General features: G+C 47.3%; 1 protein-coding gene across 1 annotated transcript in view; it reads left to right on the top strand.

The window, feature by feature from the left end:
• LOC310753896 (steroidogenic factor 1-like) overlaps positions 1 to 19,157 on the top strand; it is a gene marked incomplete at its 5' end in the record, with an annotated part of 49,478 nt that overhangs the window by 11,311 nt on the left and 19,010 nt on the right. Inside the window, one exon of the mRNA XM_083595242.1 lies at positions 1,732 to 2,474. Within this exon, the coding sequence (XP_083451368.1) occupies positions 1,732 to 2,474 (743 nt within the window). The remainder of the gene's footprint in view (positions 1 to 1,731; positions 2,475 to 19,157) is intronic.

Below are 19,157 nucleotides of genomic sequence, written 5' to 3' on the forward strand. Positions count from 1 at the left end.
GCTCTATTTTTCCTGTATACATGCTATGCATAATACATTATACAGTTACATATACAAAAATTGATGTATTGATTTCAGGGTGACCTTTTTTCAAAAGGTTTGGAAATGACAGTTCATTCCTTTGTTTTTAGGCAAAAGTTCATCTAACTAAGCTACAGGAACATGAGGTTGTAAAAAAGTTCTAACCCTAGCAGACACTTCCCTTTCCAAAGATCCCAGGGGAAAGGAATAAAAAAATATTAAGATTTGTTTTTTGTTTAAATCCCAGCAGTCCGGACATTTATTCCGGCAGGTGCTCAGCTTTTTCTACCGTTGCAAGGAAATAGCCTCCTATCCTGAGCAGTACCGAGTGTCTCGGCCACGGTCCCGACTCACTGGAGTCCATTGGGCACGCCCGTTGTGCAGAACCTGGCTGGCTGGAACCCCTCTGATAGCAGGCGCCATGGGGGGGGGGAGAGATCTGCTCGGTGGTGAAGTGCCCTCACTTTGCATGCCAAAGGCTCCAGGTTCAATCCCTGGCACCCCCCCCCCCATTTAAAAGGACCCTTGGCCGGAGAGCTGCTGCCAGCACAGCAGACAATACCGGTGGGTTAGATGGGCCCTTAGCTAGAACCCCCACCAGTGTCCGCCAGATTCTTCTGTTCTGTGCCTTGGCGGAGCAGGTGTGATGAAACCTTGGGCCTCATCCTGGAGGTTTCTGAGCTACAATTCCCATCAGCCCCAGCTGATGGTGGTTGATGGGAGTTGTAGTCCAAAATATTTCTTTGTTTGCATTTATATCCCACCTCGTTCTCCAAGGAGCTTAAGGTGGCAGAGGTACAGGGTTCTCCCTTCCCGATTGAATCCCATCTCAACACTCTCTAGCAATACCATTGCAGTGCCTTTGAGTGCATGCAGAGTGCCCATACCCTTTGATGCCTTGCGACTGGCCTTCACGTGGCTTTATCCACCAGGGGTCGCCGTGAGGGGCGGAGAAGGGCTATAGTTCAGAAGGTCCCAGGCTTAGTCCCCAGGGACATCTCCAGGAAGCAGGGCTGGGAGAAGACTCATGAGGAGATGCTGCCAGTCAGTGTAGACAATTCCGAACACCTCGGGCTCGCAGAGGCTGAGGAATAGGCCCCACTTACGCTCCTCTGACCCTTCCGTCAGCTCGTTTGCTTGGAGGCAGCAGCCGAACCGAGCAAGATAGGAGTCCCATGATTCAGAGGCTGGGGCAAATGGCAGTAGAGGCACGAGTGAAGCCATGGTTCCGATGCCGACGTGGTGGGCGATGGATGGAACACAGTGCTCTAGCCAGTATGGTCAGCTCTGAATTGGGTTCTGTTCAGTGATTTTGCTCAGTGAGTGTCCAAATGTGGCTGTGCTCTGATGTCCATCTGATCCCATCCCCGTTGCCAGTATTAAATAGTGGGTGGACATAGCAGGCAACACAGAGATTTCTCCAAGTAGTTCTTTATAAGTAAGCTGGAACTGAACTGAACAGCAAACAGCTTAGCCGGCCTGCTTTTATAGGCAGCCAGCTGTCAGCATTGTAACAACAGCAGCCCAGGGTTTCCCGCCTAAATTAACTTACGTGGACCTGAGTGAAAACTATATACACAATACCCCTGTTGGCCAGGGTAAGAACTTCAATACATAACACTGGGCCTTCCTGGCCGGATTTTGTCTGACGCCTTTTCCCCGCTTTCTCTCCCTTTGCCCCTTCTTCTCCTCCCCCCCTCCTCCCTCCAGCCGTGCGTGCCAACCGCATGCGGGGTGGCTGGAACAGGTTCAGGCCCATGTACAAGCAGGACCGAGCCATGAAACAGCAGAAGAAGGCGCTGATCCACGCCAACAGCTTCAAACTGGAGGCGGCGGCCCAGCCGCCCATCGTGTCCCCGGTGCAGGCGGCGGAGGAGTTCGGCGGGCTGTCGGCCTCGCTCCACGGCCTGAGCCAACACCACCAGCCTGAGGTGGCAAAGGGGCTACCCCCGCCCAGCAGCAGCAGCTCCAGCAGTGGCAGCGGTGGCGGTGGCGGTGGCATAAGCAGCTCCACCGCCATGACGCCCATCGACTATGAGTGCAGCTCCTACGGGACGCCCGCGCTGGCCATGCCGGTGTCCTCGGGTCACGGGCCGCTTTCGGGTTACCACTACCCGCCCTTCGCCAGCTGGGCCATCAAGTCCGAGTTCCCGAACCCATACGTGATGCATCCAAATGAGGCAGCCCCGCCGTACCCCTACCCAGAGGTCTACCCCAGTGGCGGCTCCCCAGCCACTGGGGCCGACATGCCCGACGTGATCCTGAAGTTGCTGGAGCAGGAGCCCGACGAGGCGCAAGTCAAGGCCTGCATCCTGTCCTGCCTGCAGGAGGAGCAGAGCAAGGGCCTCCACAACAAGCTCAGCGCCTTTGGCCTCATGTGTAAGATGGCAGATCAGACCCTCTTCGCCATCGTGGAGTGGGCACGCAGCTGCATCTTCTTCAAAGAGCTGGAGGTGAGGGGGGGGTTGTTGCTTTTCGTGGGGTGGGGGGATGAACCCTGAGAGGAAATGGCTTTCCACGACCTACATCTCCCCGACTTGGACATGTTTCCAGCGGTTGCTTTGTTTGGTCCCGGGGGTGGGGGTGGGTGGTGAGGAGGAAGGTTGAACTGTGGCTGGAGCTGGCTGAAGCGAGGCCTGCTTTGAGCACGTGCAGAGCTCAATGGTTAGAGTGTCAGACTAGGAAAAAGTTAACAGTAGATTGGGAGCAAAATTCTCTTAGCAGTCTGTCCTGAAATGATGACGAACTTAACACCAGTGTGTACCTCACAGCATACCGGTAGTTTTGAGGATAAAATAGAGGGGAGGCCAAGGTAGAATATAAATGTGATATAACAGTAAAAGGAGGGTTAGGCAAATGCGTGGGGTGTAAGGTGAACAGTGGCTACTAGTCATGATGGCACCTCCAGAGTGAATACTAGTTGCCTGGGGCTCAACAGTGGGAGAGAACTGCTAACACCCCCCCCCCCCGCAAATGTCCTGCTTGCATGGCGAGTTCATGCCCCCCCCCCAGTGGAAATAAAGACACATGACACAATTATTAAGGTTAATGGGCTAAATAAGACCACAACTTTATTGGTTACAGGTGATGAACGGTATTGGCTTAGGCATTGGTCCTAACCGACTATATCCGGCTTCAGCCCATCCGCTTGAAGTCCAGGAAGGGTTAACCACCAGTAGGGGGAGTCCTGCTGATGCACATCAACTAGGAACTCCCCCGGGGTCACCGATAGGGGGCGTGCCTTAGACCCTCACCTCTGTGTGTGTTTTTTTTTAAATAATATTTATTACTTTTAAAGATTACAGAAAAGGAAAAGAAAAAGAAAAAAGACGAGAAAAAAAGCAAAAAATAGAAAAGAAACAATACAATACAATATATAAGCAATACAAAACACAACCTAAACACATTAAACTAAACTAAACTAAACCCTAACCCACCTTAACCCTAAACAAAACAAAACAATAACCATTTAAAAGCATACATCACACCTTTTCCATACTCTATCTTTCATTCCCTTGTTTCCTCGACTTCCTCTCACCTCCCTTTTTGTATTCCACTTCTATTAATTGTTTCAGCAAATCCTTTCCATCTTTCTCTATTTTCTGTCATATTATAAATATCTTAACATATTTTTTATCATTAAAACTAAAATACTTATATATGCTTAACTCCTTATAACATTTCTGCTAAGCCCATAAAATTCCTTTCCACCATTTTTCTATCATTCATTAATTTTACAGTATTTCTATATATAAACTTTAAATTTTCCAATCTTCTTCCACCATCTCCTCTCCCTGGTTTCGGATTCTGCCAGTCCTTTCCGTCAATTCCATATAGTCCATCAACCTGGAGATCTTATGTCCGAGGCTCTTAACTCTTTTCCAGGTCCCTTCTGCAGGTCTTCTTCATATTCTTTAATGCCAAAGAGCAGATCTCGGGAAGACTCCAACCTAACAATGCTTTTATTCCTTCCGGACAGGTCAGCCAAATTTCCATAGTTGAAGCTGAGGTCTATAAGATGTTTCATGACATGTTTCAAAATTCCTCCAAATCCAAAGGCCCCCAGAACTCCAATCTCCTCCAGACCCAAGTCCATGTCCCAAAAGTCAGTTAATCCCTGCATAGAGGGATCTTTCCAACTTTCCTTCTTCCGTCCAAGCCGGGATCCAATCCTCAAAATCTGGCTTTTTCTAGATTCAATCATAGAAGGCCTCAATTTGTAATCCTCAATTTGCTTCTGTAAGGCTGAGGATCCCGCTTGTATTCCTTTAGGCTCAACAACCACAGCTTTCTCTTTCTCCTCCACAATCTGTCCTGCCAAAGTAGATTCTTGTACCAAGTCCTGAATTGTTTCTGTGTTGGTGCTCACTTTTTGACTCCAATTAGTCACTTTTTGATCCAAGTTGTCAATTTTAAAAGACATGTCATCCGTCTTCTTATGAAGCTGTTCCAGCGAATAGCTTATCTTACATAATACCGTCACAATGGCTTCTCCTGTCAACATTTTGAATGGTCCAAGGTCAATCTCTGGTTCTCACAATTACTTATCTTGCAGCTGGTGATTCCCCAGTTGCACTCCTGTGACAGTTTCAAAGACTCCCTCTAGAGGAAAACAGTCTCCACTTGTATCAATCCTTTCGAACACAATTCAAGCCATAAAAATAGTTTCAATTTCCAGTTACTTTTCCTCCTTTTTAAACGCAGAAGAGGACAATGGAAACAGTATCTTTCTCTTATATAACTAGCTGTCAAAAATGTTCTGTTCGCAGTCAATGGACTCTCCCAAAACTTCACTCTTTCTGGCAGCCCTTTTCCAGGTTTGGAGCAGTGGTAATTTGGTTTTTCACTCTCTCCTGCAGGCTCGCTAAGTCCAAAATTTCCCCCCTCTTCTCCTGCTTCCAAGGGGGGTTTTGTAGTTTTAACCGATGAAAATTTAATCCTTTGCCAAAAGCTTTCAAAGACTTTAGCTTATAACATCTTTGCTTCAATCTATTTACAAAAGGGGAAGGCGGACTTCCTGTTTAAGACCTTCCCCGTTTCGATGCCAAATTAAGGTATTTAAACATCCAATTTTCCGTTCTACTCACGGGTAGTTGTTTAAAATCCAATTGTCCACAGGAAAAAGTCAGCGCTCTCCGGCAACAGCAATGCGGCTTCACTCCGTGAAAGAAGCAGTCAATTCGAAGCACCGCGCCACTCACCCCACATCGCTCCGGATCCCCAAAACAGGGTTTCCCCGCGAGTAGGGGAGGCGCAGAAGGTGCCAGCCGAATCCCAAGTTCACAAGCTTCTCCCGCTTGTGATTTCAAAGTAGACCCTCACCTCTGGGCAGGGAGGTGGGATAGATTGCTCCTGGGGTTTTTCCTGGGTTTGGGCTCTTCTGTCCTCTTCCAGTGACAACCTATAATTTAATAAATTATATAGAGATGGATTTCTCCCGGTGATGGGAGGCTTGAGGGTGTGGATGGAGAAATCTGAGGCTGGCTACAAGAAAGAACCAGTGTGGTGTAGTCATTAAGAGTGTCAGACTAAGACCTGGGAGAGACCAGGGTTAAAATCCCCACCTGGCTGCCATGAAGCTCACTGGGTGTGACCTTGGTCCATTCGCTGCCTCTCTCAGCCTAACCCACCTCACAGGGTTGTCGTGGGAATTGAATGAGGAAGGGGAGAAAACCATGTACACCACTTTGAGCTCCTTGGGGGGGGGAAGCTGGGATATAAATGCTAATGCTAATGATAATGATACAGTCATACCTTGGGTTGCAGATGCTTCAGGTTGTGCACCGCGCCGAACCTGGAAGTACCGGAACAGGTTATTTCTGGGTTTCAGCACTTGTGCTTGCGCAGAAGCACTAAATTGCGCTTTGCGCATGCGCAGAAGTGCCGAATTGTGACCCGTGCGTGCGCAGACACGGCGCTGCGGGTTGTGGATGCTGCGGGTTGCGAACGTGCTTCCCGCACAGATCACGTTTGCAACCCGAGTGTCCACTGTAATAAAAAAAAAAAGATAAAACATTTGAAGATATTAGTACTGTGCAAGTGATCAGTGCTGTGAATTGATGAGTCGACACGGGGGCGGGGAGTGGTGTTGTGTTCAAACTGTGGGAGATGGAAAATGTTTTGCAAAAGTGACTCTGAAATAATTGGAGAGGGCAGGAAAGTGCCTTGGTGGTAGAAGCTAAGACCCCCTCCACCCCACTCCCCGCCTCCTGCCGATAGATTGGACAATTGCAGTGTCTGGGCTCTCCCTCCAGACTGGTGTGTGGGTTCTATTTTGCAGCATTTCACTGACACAATAAGAGCGCGTTTGTGGTGGAGTTGCACCAGACTGTCCAAATATCATTCTGCTTTATTAGTTGTTCTGCAGTGTTATTGTGCTATTACTATCTGAAGGAGCAACTCTTGTGCAACAGATGCTGAATGAAAAGACGCCCCAGCCCACCGCTCCACACAATAGCCCTCACATTTCTGGTATGAAATGTTATAGGATTTCAGCAGGAAGTTATGGGGCCTGCACCAGTTGTGCTCCCTGAAACTTTTGCAGGGGCAAACTGTCCTGAAAGTGGGATAACCTATAACCACCCTGATACCTAGAGATGGGAAGGCCTGGAAAACCCCCCGGAAAAATCGAAAAAACCCCCAGGTTTTTTTTTCTGTTTTTCCCCAAAACTCTTTTCCCCCGGAATTTTTTTTTTAAAATAGTTTGATATAGTTTCAATATTCCACACATTTTTTTTCAATTTTTCTTGAAAAAAACGGCTTTGGGAAAAAACAGAAAAAAGCCTGGTCCCGTCCCCCCCCCAATTTTTCAATTCCCCCCCACTGACACCAGGAGGCAGGTGCTCTCACTGTACTCTTTCCAGCAACTGCTCAAAACATTTTTGTTAGGGCTGTTGTAAACAGCCCATCTGAACACATAGAAGCTGCATGCGATTTACTTCCTTTTAACCACTGCTGACTTTAATCATCTTTTGAATACTCTTAAATACCTGCTTTTAACTGTGTTTTATCAATCATTTTAATGTTCTGTTGTATATTTGTGTTAACTGTTTAGAAGCTGTCTTACTATCATGCAGTTTATAATATATAATAACAAATTCAATTAAAAAACCCACACACACTCCTTTTCCTTTCAAACAGAGTTTGAGCCTTAGTGCAACACTTCTGGGCCTGGCATGCAAAAAAATTGAAAGCTGTTTTTTAGAAGTCCATGAGAAAAATGACAAAGAGGAAGAAGAAATGGAAATGATAGCAGTAGTTCAGGAAATGAGATAGAAGAAACTGCATGCATATGTTGTGTCTTCTGTTTCTTTTCTTTTTTAAGCACTACTCAAAGGATAGACCTTCTATGGGGCTTAAATATTGAGGTGGACCTTAACTTCATTTGCTGTTGGTGCTAAGGGGCAAATCTGATTATTTTTTATGTTGATGGTTTCTTGCTTTTTTTTTGTTGCTTTTGAGGGAAAGCGGGGTGGTTACCTGTTTCATTGCAAGCATAATACTTTTACATACATTGCATTTCATGCAATTTGTAAAACTACTCTACACTGAACATTTTTTCAATTTTCCCAAAATTTCTATTTTTTCTGGAAAAAAACAGGGGAGGGAGGGGAACATTTTTTTCTCACGGCATCAAAATTTCTGGAATTTTTACATCTCTACTGATACCATCATGAATGTACAATGACCAGTTTTGGAACTTCGTTTGCTTCCAAGATCTGTGGCTAGTTTCCTGATGGAAGCCTTCTTCCCTGGGGCTCTCCTGTGTCTGATAAATACTTTGAAAGCTCATTGGAGAGTCTGTAGCGGGATGGTCTGCAAAGGAGGGCCATGGCTGCTCTTGGACTCAGCTGTAATTATCTTCATAGAATCATAGAATTGTAGAGTTGGAAGGGACCTCCAACCCCCTGCAAAGCAGGAATCTCAGCTAAAGCATCCAGGACAGATGGCCAACCTCTGCTTAAAAACCTTCAAAGAAGGAGAGCCCACCACCACCTTCCCAGGTAGTCTATTCCACTGCTGGACAGTTCTTACTGTTAGAAAGTTCTTCCTAGTGTTTTGTTGGAATCCCATTTTTTAAAAAGTTGAATCCATTGGTTCGGGTCCCACCCATCAGAGCAGCAGAAAAGCAGATGGCTTCATTTGCCAAGTGAGAATCCTTCATATATTTGAAGACGGCTATCCCATCACCTCTTAGTCTTTTCTTCTCCAGGCTAAACATCCCCAAATCCTTCAAGCTTTCATCATAAGTCTTGATTGTGAACAGAGCTCCCCCCCCCCCGGAACTCACCAGAACTTAGTTCCTGCACCTCTCAGGTGGGCACCATTGCCATTATAAGAGAACAATAGAGGCGTTCAGGGTGAGTTGCGGCACCTCTTTTTCTGGAAAAATAGCACTGGTTTTGAGACCGTTGATCTTGGTCACCCTCTCCTGCACACATTTCAACTTGTCAACATCCTTCTTAAATTGTGGCACCCAGAACTGGACACAAGACTCCAGGTGGGATCTGTCCAAGGCAGAATAGAGCAATACTATGACTTCCAATGATCGGGACACTAGACTTCTGTTGACGCAACATAGCATTGCATTACAGTCGTACCTTGGTTGTTGAACGGAATCTGTTCCAGGAGTCCATTCAACTTCTGAAAATGTTCGACAACCAAGGCGTGACTTCTGATTGGCTGCAAGAGCATCCTGCACTCAATCAGAAGCTGCAGAAGCCACGTCAGACGTTCGGCTTCCAAAGAACATTCAAAAGCCGGAACACACACTTCCGGGTTTGCAGTGTTCGGGAGCCAAAACGGATGAGTACCAAGGCATTCGACAACCAAGGTACGCCTGTCCTCCCCCCCCCTTTTTTTTTCTTTTTGCTGCTGCTGCATCACACTGTTGACTCATGACAGGTTTGTGGTCTATTTATTTATTTATTTATTTATTTATTTATTGTGAATATATAGCAAAATACACCAGAAAAATTTAAAAAACCAGTAATAATAATAGCAAAATTTGTTGTTGTTTAGTTGTTTAGTCGTGTCCGACTCTTCGTGACCCCCTGGACCAGAGCACGCCAGGCACTCCTGTCTTCCTCTGCCTCCCACAGTTTGGTCAAACTCATGTTCGTAGCTTCGAGAACACTGTCCAACCATCTCGTCCTCTGTTGTCCCCTTCTCCTTGTGCCCTCCATCTTTCCCAACATCAGGGTCTTTTCCAGGGACTTTTCTCTTCTCATGAGGTGGCCAAAGTCTTGGAGCCTCAGCTTCAGGATCTGTCCTTCCAGTGAGCACTCAGGGCTGATTTCCTTAAGAATGGATAGGTTTTGATCTTTTTGCAGTCCATGGGACTCTCAAGAGTCTCCTCCAGCACCATAATTCAAAAGCATCAATTCTTCGGTGGTCAGTCTTCTTTATGGTCCAGCTCTCACTTCCATACGTCACTACTGGGAAAACCATAGCTTTCCCAGCAAAATATCAAAATACACCAGAACAATGAAAAAACAGTAATAATATACCCCTGCTTCTTATAGCAGTGTGTATACAGGAACAACAATGCGATGTTTCAGCAGCAATATTATCTGATACTAAAACTGAAAGTTATGATACATTTACAGCTCCATCTGGATGGGCTCATTTTGTTGATTTGCCTATAGATTTGTGGCGGAGGTTGGCTGGGGCAGGTGGGGACAGCCTTTCCACTGTGGAGTTTGTGCTTAACTTATGTGGATGGTTTTTGAATCTAGTTGAGCTAAACCTAGATGAAACCACCCATTTCCCTTGGAATGCCAAGTAATAGGGGGAATCTCCACTCCAATTAGCTATAAGGGAGAGAATAATTTTTGTCTGCATTTTGATGAAAAAGTACCCAGTTCACACAATTTGAACCAATAACAGTATCCTTCAGAAGGATATTGAGAAGCTGGAACGGGGGCAGAGGAGGGCGACCAATGATAACGGTTCTTGAGACCCAGACTTAAAATGAATGTTTGAGGGATTTGGTGATGTTTAGTCTGGAGAAGAGGAGACTGAAGTGGCCATATTCAGATATCTGAAGGGCTGTCACATGGAAGATAGAGCAAGCTGCTCCAGAGGGCAGGGACCAAACTATCAGATTCAAGTTACAAGAAAGGAGATTCTGCCTAAACATTAGGGAAGAATTTTCTGACGGTAAGAGCTATCCAACAGTGGAACAGATTTCCTCAGAAGGTGTGGACTCTCCTTGGAGGTTTTTAAGCAGAAGTTGGATGGGCATCAGTCATGGATTCTTTAGCTGAGATTCCTGCATTGCAGGGGGTTGGACTAGATGACCCTTGGGGTCCCTTCCAACCCTACAAATCTGTGATTCTAAGTGAGTTGAAGCACAATTATCTTTCAAAATTTGTACTTCTCTGAATTAAGTAATGCGGTTCTCCATCCAGTGAGTACAAGAATGCATACATTAGGAGGAAGTGTGCCTAAAAAGGCATGCATTAGTAAAATTAGATATAGAAATGCATTCTGTTTGGGGAAACTGATTGCAGGAATGTTTTAAGTTCATCAAAGGTGCATCTAAAAATAGTGTTTGTTAGGTGAAATTCACAATTAAATGCTGATGAATTTTCATGAGGATTTCTTATTTTTTACTTGTGGAAATGTGGAAAGCTGAATTTAATATTAGAAAAACACAAAACTGAAATTGACAGATTCCTCTCATTAGCCCCAGCCAACATGGCTAGAGGTCCGCAGCGACGGGAGTTGCAGTCAGATAACATCCATTGGCAAGGCTGTGCAAGGAGCAAAGTTAGTTCTTTGCATTTTTTGCTTTCTTTTAGGTAGGGTTAAATGTCCTGCACACACAGTTCTTAGGACTGAGGAGGAGAAGGAGAAGGAGAAAGTTGCAAGCCTGTTGTGCTGAACTGACATCTAGGCAGGCAATTAAACAACATCTTGTTTTCCTGATGATCTTGGTGGTGGTTGAGGGAGGGGATAGGTCAGTCACTGTGACATCTGAAGGGTGTTAACCTCTTATTAACCCCTTCAATTTGTGAAAGGTTTTGATTGTCATCTCCTGGCCCAGCTTTGTCCCTTCCCAATAGTCGAGGGGACACATCCAATCTTCACCAAATAATTGTGCCCTCTGCAACTCTTCCCCCCACCCCCACCCCCGGCTGCAGTGGCTGCATCCATAGCAGCCTCTCAGAGAGACTTGTGGACATGTTTCATTTTGAGTGATCATAACAGCACAAGAAGAGGCTGCTGGATCAGGCCAGTGGTCCATTGAGTCCACCATCCTGCTCTCAGAGCAGCCAGTCAGATGCCTAGGATGGGAAACTTTGGAGGCTGAGCAGAGCCATCCTGGCTAGAAGCCATTGACAGCCTCCTCTTCCTCCTCCATGAATTTGCCCGGTCATCTTTTCAAGCCATCCAAGTGGGTGGCCATCACTGCCTCCCATGGCAGGGAGTTCCATAGTTTAACTTTTCTTTTCTTTTCTTCCAATATCTTCCAATATTCAACTTCATTGGAATTCCTCCACACCATGTGTAATTTTACAAGCTTCTGTCACGACGCTTCTGACTTGCCTTTTCTCTATAAACTAAAAAGTCTCCAAAGTTACAACCTTTCTTCATAGGCAAGTCACTCCATCCAATCTATCATTTGAGTTGCCCTTTTCTGCACCTTTTCCACCTTGTGGTTGGCATCCATCTGTCTCGAGAAGGCAAGCTGCTTCTTTTTAGCAGCACCAAAGTGACCTCCCTGGGATGCAAACCCAGGCAGTGTGTCTGGAGGTTCTGGGCTGCTCAGATGATACTCTCAGCCTGCTTCCAAAGGAGAGCAGAGCAAGACGTTTGGCACCAGCTTGGCTGCAGGAGTTGCCGGAAGGAGGTGTGCAAGGCACCACACTCCACATTTGTGTTGGGTTTGCTCCTTAGCCTTTTTTCCTCCCAAAGGTATCTTGCAAGGCAGCAGATGTTTAAGATCAGTTTTCTTTCTTCTAGATGGGCTCCCTTCCCAGGTGGACAAGCCCCACCTACCCCTCACTTTCCTCTGCAGCGCAGGCAGAAACTGCCTTCTTGACCCGCTCTTGGTCTCATCTGTTCAATGTGTGAGAACCTTGTCTTCGCATGCAGGGGAAGTTCCTAACTCACTGAGGGTTTGAAACCCATTAGCTCCCCTCACCTGATTTAGCCAGCCAGTCGAAGCCATTGCTGCTGGGCTTGTGGCTCCTGTCTCATGCTGACAGCTTCTGGGAGCCACAGTTGAGAGCTGAGTGCAGGGTGGGGACCAAAAGGGGATGAACTACCTCAGAAGGAGCATCATGTGTTCCCCCCACCTGAGGTACTGCCCCTCCCCTAACATGCCATACACCCCAACTCTACACTGTCCTTTTTTAAGATGAGGCAACCAGTATTCCAGGTGCATAGCGGCAGTATGGTACTGGCAGTTTTATTTTCACTCTTATTCCTAATGATCCTTGGCATGGAATATAGCTCTCTCTCCCTCTCTCTCTCTCTCTCTCTCTCTCTCTCTCTCTCTCTCACACACACACACACACACACACACACACTGCAAACAGCAGGCTGAGCACCTGCAGACATTTCTGCGGCTTGGAGATCAGGTGCTTGGGAAAGCCTCTGCCTCTCCTCTGCCTTTCCCCCTTTTTGTGGCTGCTCTCAATGGTGCAGAAGCAAGGGCAGTGAAAGCAGTTGGCAGCCCCAAGCTCCACAGGGCTCTCCTTGGTTTGGGAGCAGAGGCAATGGGTGACCTGTGCAACGCCCAAATTCAGCACCCCCCGCCTCCTCTACATAGTTGCAGTGTCCCCAACGGTGCTCTGCACCCATCACAACTGAACTGGTCCCGCTCCCCTAACCCTGCCTCTGGCGGAGGCTGCACATCTTCCAACACACACAGACCCCGCCCTCCTTTGGAGGCAAAACTGGTGTGTTCAAAACCCTCCTGGTGACTTGCATGGAAGAATTTGGCTTGAGATTTTCAAATCTTGTGGAGTTCTTGATTCATGGATAGGAGGGCTATTGACATCTACGTGCCACGATGGCTCTGCCCTGCCTCCACAGTTGGAGGCAGGAATGCTTCTGAATGCCAGTTGCTGGAAATCACAGGAGGGGACAGAGGGCTGCTGTGATTGAATCCTGCTTGCTGGTTTACCAATAGATGCACCTGGTTGCCCACTGTGAGAGCTGGATGCCAGACTGCATGGGCCCCTTTGGCCTGAACAACAGGGCTCTTCTTGTGTCCTTGGCCTGTTCCACTTGCAGTTCAAGGCACCCATTTCCTCTGTACTCCCTGAACTCTGTAGCACCCTTGTTACACAAGCCAAGCACGTTACCCAGACCTTGAAACAATTTGCACCTCTAAATAGCTACTTGGGACCAGTGCTCTTTGTGTTGGAGTGCTGTGCACCAAAGGTCATCGGTCAGAGTGACATGGGCTTGTAGGTGTCTCTCACCCCCCAGCCTAATTCCTCTTGGAAAGCTTTGATGCCAGAAAAGATACTTTCTGTAACTACCAAGGAGTTAATTGTCAGCTTCAAGCAGTGGAGTTCTAGCCCACATTGCATCCTGCTGTTATGAAGGTTTCCAAAGACAATTAAAAGCCCTTCTCCTTTCCCCACTAGCCCCCACACACACACACACACACACACACGGATTATACCTCTTTTTGGCTGTGAACCGAGGTTCATTGCCTAATACCATCAAGCAGCGGGCTCCAGTAGCATCATGTTTTGATTGGTGTGAGCTGTCTCTGCTTAGGTCTCCTGGATGAGATCTGTGCCTTGGCCATTAGCATGAAGGTCCTTAAAGCAAACTCTCAGTCTGCATGTGCAAAGAGGTGATCTCATGACAAAAAGAGACTGTGGGAATTGCACTTTGTTCATGTTCATTTCTTCCTTGTTTGCACCATGCACACACTTTGAAACTTTGTTTGCACTCTGGGCTGGAAGAGATAGTGCTTTGCTTACACCCTTGTAGGACAGGGAGGGAAGAGGAGACTCCTGGCAAGGTTGAAAGAGAAAGTGGTAGTCTCTGAGGTCTGGGTTGGCTGGCTGCAGATTCAACCGCTGTACTTGGGGCCCGTCTGCCTAGACTCGTGCTCAGTTGCTCATCTGCAAAATGGCAACAATGGGGGCCTATTTCCCCTCTAGGTTTGTTAGGTGGGCAGGCGTAATTAACGTCTTTGCAAATAAGGAGCATGAAGAAGAAGAAGAAGAAGAAGAAGAAGAAGAAGAAGAAGAAGAAGAAGAAGAAGAAGAAGAAGAGGAGGAGGAGGAGGAGGAGGAGGAGGAGGAGTTTGGGTTTGATATCCCGCTTTCTCACTACCTGAAGGAGTCTCAAAGCGGCTAACATTCTCCTTTCCCTTCCTCCCCCACAACAAACACTCTGTGAGGTGAGTGAGGCTGAGAGACTTCAGAGAAGTGTGACTAGCCCAAGGTCACCCAGCAGCTGCATGTGGAGGAGCGGAGACACAAACCCCGTTCATCAGATTACCAGTCCACCACTCTTTTTCTTTCTTTCTTTCTTTGCATCCTGACTGCATTTTATTAAAGGATGTATTTTATCATTTTGGATCTCTCACCTGCAGGCATTTCTAAAGCATGCCTCAGGAAATGTGAACTTAGAAAGCAAAGGAACCCCCTATATTGAGAATGCCAAAAAACCAAAAAGTTTTGTGAATGAACTTAGAGCCAGTTCTGTATTTCAATATATTTAATCATTTGAAATACACATTATCTTTAGGACCCACATCCAGACCCCAAACACATACTGCTCTTAACCACTACACCACACTGGCCCTCTGCTAGCAACAGGAACTGCTTGAGTGGGGCAGCTCCTGGGATTATGCATTGGCTGAGGCAGGAATGTTGAGTCTTGGAAGTCTCCTGCAACTCCACCTCCCATTCCCTGAGTAATCTTTCTCCTGGCTCCTGCTTTATTGCCACTCTCTGCTGGGGAATCCCGGTGTCCTCTGCTTCCCTAGTTCCACACCCATCTTTTTTCTATTATAAGTGCCTTGCACAATGGGTGCAGAAGCCAGAGCTCTCGGGAGGAAGCGTAGGGCTGTGTGTGTGTGTGTGTGTGTGTGCATCTTCACAGTCCATGAAATGCTCTGCTCACTTTTGCCAACACTGTTGTTATGGAATTGAAATGGAGGAAACTGGCAAAGGAGTTGATTTTAGATTATTGTTAAAGCTAGGTAACTTCCCTGAGCTGTCAAGTCGAAAGGATATATTTATGCTTAATATTTGTAACATTTAACAACTTGAAAGATGTGGGCCCCCCCGTAATTTCCACAACACTGTCTGTTGGGAAAACGCCCCCAGGAAGGGTGCCACTCTCTAGCTGGAAATTGCCCTCAGTCCAGAGAGACGGGTAATAAGCGACCCCTCCATCCTGAGAATAGCACACTCGTCTTCTGGTATCCCATCACAGAAGAAAGAAACAGTCAGCAGTCTACACACTACTTTATTTACAGACTGTACACGCAGCTCTCATCCAACATGTCTGCTCTCCTGAGCAGCAAGCACAGAAGTACGACTCAACACCCGCTTCACTCAGAAGTGAAAGTAACTCTCCAGTTACATGAGAACAAGCAGAGACTTCCTGTCTCACGCTCACAGACATCACATGATGTCAACAACCATTGTGCTGCTCCTCGCAGCTGGTGAGATATAAAAATCCCAACACTGTCAAGGTGTCTGTTGCAGGAGAGTAGCAACATTTTGAGGAAGCAGGTGGACTGAGGGGAGCTTGAAAGAGGGTCAAGGTAGCAAGTTGCACTCTTTTGTGGGGCAGAGGGAGAAATGAGGGAATGGCATAATGTAACTATGGGATGATTGATTAGTAGCTTTGCTTGCCCCCGGAGTCCACATGCTTCCGCTGCGGTGCTCTGCTCCAAAGGGCTCCTCACAGCTTCAGCAGAGTGCATACACAGCCTAGAAACAGAAGCTGTTGCCGTGTGTGCGTAATAAATCAGGCGTAACGCACGGTGTCTTCCTTATCTTACAAATAGCTTTATTCTCGTAGCAAAAACAACAGTTCATAACTCTCCTGGTGACAAAGCACACATTTTTCTGCTCCTCTCCCGCAACGGAGCAACACACACTCTCTGAGAGACACAGTAGAACACCCCCCTCAGTATTCTAAACCACGCCTCAGAATGTGAGACGTCACTCAGAACTTCTTAACCCTGTAAGTTCTGATTCTCTCCAGACCCCCTCTCGTATCACTTTCTGAGAGGAGTTGTGAACACACATTTACAGACCTCTGAGTGTTCAGCACCTTCTCCACTGCCTTTCGCTCCTTCCTGGCACCATTGTCAGGCACCTGTTGAACCTCCTCACAAATCTCAGGTTCGCACTGTGCGAGACCAACCCACGCATTTGTGACCTGAAACCTCTCAGGTGGAATTCCCTTTGTTGCCCGAGATGACCGCCTGGGCACAAACTGGGGTGCTTCTTCTGACCCACTGGGGCCAGCAAGTGCGTCTTCTTCATCAGACGACTCCCCCTCTGACTTGAACCGTCTGTGAGCTTTCTCCTTTATGCTAACAGGAGATGAGGGCTCACTCTTGGACACTCTTTTAACAACCTGTGGAGACGCCCTACCCTGGTGCTGACCCTGATCATGGACCTGGTCCCCATCATCTGGCTCTCCCTCCTCCTCAGATTCAGACAGACAATCTGAGTGAACGTCAGGGCTCGCTTTGCGCCTTGCCCTACTATCCTGCTCATAGAACTCAGCATGTTTACTGATCAGAAGCTTGGTCTGATCACCTTCTGGACATGCAAATCTCCACCCCTTTGTCGCAGGTTCATATCCACAGAAGATCATTTCCTGGTACCTTGGGCCACCCTCTTGCTGCTGAAACTTTGGTACAGGCACCAAGGCTCTGCAACCAAACGAATGGAAGAAATGCACCTGCGGTCTCTGTCCGTTGAGCAAGAAATACGGGGTGTCACCTACCACTGAATTGTAGCACCTGTTCATCGTGAAATTGGCCGTCTTTACCGCCTCCCCCCAAAAACTTTGAGGCAAACCAGAGTCACACAGTAGAATCTCTGATGCTTGAACCAGAGCTTTACTCCTCAGCTCTGCCACGCCACTCTCCTGAGGAGAAGTCACCTTGTGACGTATCCCTCTCTGGCGAAAGAACCTCTTTAGAGCAGACCCAGTGACCTCTGAACCTCGGTCACACTTGAACCCCTGCACCTTGGTGGAGAACCTTAGTTCCACCTCTGCAACCCAATCCTTGATCAGTTGCGTTGCGTCCTCCTTCGTTCTCAGCGTGAACGCCCATGAGTTCTGCGTAAAATCATCTGTCAGCGTCAGCAGAAACTTGGCCTTGCCCAGACTTGGCTGTGGCATGGGACCAAAAAGGTCTACGTGCACAAGCTCAAAAGGCTTTGTGGTTACTCTCTCCACCCTGGGATAACTGTATCCCTTAGTCTTGGCTTTCCTGCAAGCCCTGCAATTTAGAAGTTCACCACATTCTCTTACCTTGCACCCTTTGGTGCACTCTGATAACATCTGAATGTCTTCACAGGGGCCATGTGACATTCTCTTGTGCCACACGCAAGCACATGAAACATGAGTGTGAATGGTGGCTTTGCCAGCATTCCCCTCACCCTCCAGAGATGTTTCCAGAACAAAGAGGTTGTTCTGATTTCTTTCAACACGTACTAGCTGCTTCCCCCCTCTGGAAATTGTACAGACATTCTTCTCAAAACAAACCATATACCCCTCCTGTAAGAGACAAGGTACAGATAAAAGACAATGTTTTATCCCTGGCGACACGTAGACTTCCAGCTGCGCCTGTAAAACAGAAACAAACACATTTCCCACATTGGTTACACGTCTTTGTGACCCATCAGCAAAACACACTGATTTCCCAGCTGAAACAGCCCTGCAGTTCCTTATCTTGACACCAGGTGTCTCAGTCACGAGATGTTTATTTGCAGCAGAGTCCACAACCCAACGCAGCACTCTGTCCTCACTGGAGCTGTCCTTCGTTGTTGCCTTAGCAACAGACCTTCCGTTGCCCCCGTCCTTGGGGCCTTTGCAGGTGTTCTCTAAAACTGCCATCGAAGCAGATAGATGATAAACGCCGTCTTCCCCCTCTGGTCGTCTCTGCGTCTTCCCACACCTGCCTCCTCTGCTGGACTGATTGCCATGGAAACCCGGCTGGTTCCTACAACAGCAGCAAGAGTACTCTTAGCGAAGTATTGGAAGACACAAGAGCTACCCACATTGGAAGAATGGCAGACTAAGGTGATAGACTACATGGGACTGGCTGAGATGACTGGCAGAATCCGTGACCAAGGGAAAGAGACGGTGGAAGAAGATTGGAAGAAATTTAAAGTTTATCTTAAGAACTGTTGTAAAATTAATGAGTGTTAAAATGTCTTGGGTAATGCAAAATAGAATTGCAGTGACAAACAATTGGATATGAGAAAAAGGATTTAAAGAAAGTGCTACAAGTAACTGAAATTAGGGGTTGCTGGAAAGATTTAAAACAGGGATGCAGAAAGGGGAGGTATGGGGAAGTCGCTGAAAGAAGGTTTAAGGAAAAAAAGGTCAAGAAATTATACGTGTTTGTATGTTTGTTTGTTTATGTATTGTGTTGTATTGTCTTTTAATATGTGTTGAAAAACCAATAAAAAATTTATAATAAAAAAAAAAGGAAACCCGGCTGGTTCCCATGGGAAGCGACCTTGGAAACATCCTGCCCTGTCTCCCTTGCTCTCTGTGGGCAGCAGCGGCGCAGATGGTCAGGGGAATTGCAAACAAAGCAACGACGAGTGGAAAACTTTGCAAACTTGCCTTTGGTCTTCTCTGCCCCCCCAACCTTGCCAGCAGCTCTCCTTGAGGCCATACTGCATCTGGGGACGTGGCTTTTGGCTTCCGCTGTGGTTTCTCTGCAAACCCTCTCCAGCTCCTGCCAAACAGCCTGGGCACTCTCAAGACCCTTGGAATGGCCTATCTGGCCTGCACCCCCACTCCCGGGTGCACAGCTTCCAGAGGAACAGCTTGCCGCTGCTTTCCTCTTCTTTGCTCTCAGCCGCTCTCCAGCACACAGCCCATCACACAGACGTGTCGAAGCATTGCAACAGCTTCCAAACACAGTCCCAGCCCCCACTGGGCTTTCT

Source organism: Podarcis filfolensis, assembly GCF_964270895.1.
Source record: "Podarcis filfolensis genome assembly, chromosome: W".
Classification (NCBI taxonomy): Eukaryota; Metazoa; Chordata; class Lepidosauria; order Squamata; family Lacertidae; genus Podarcis; species Podarcis filfolensis.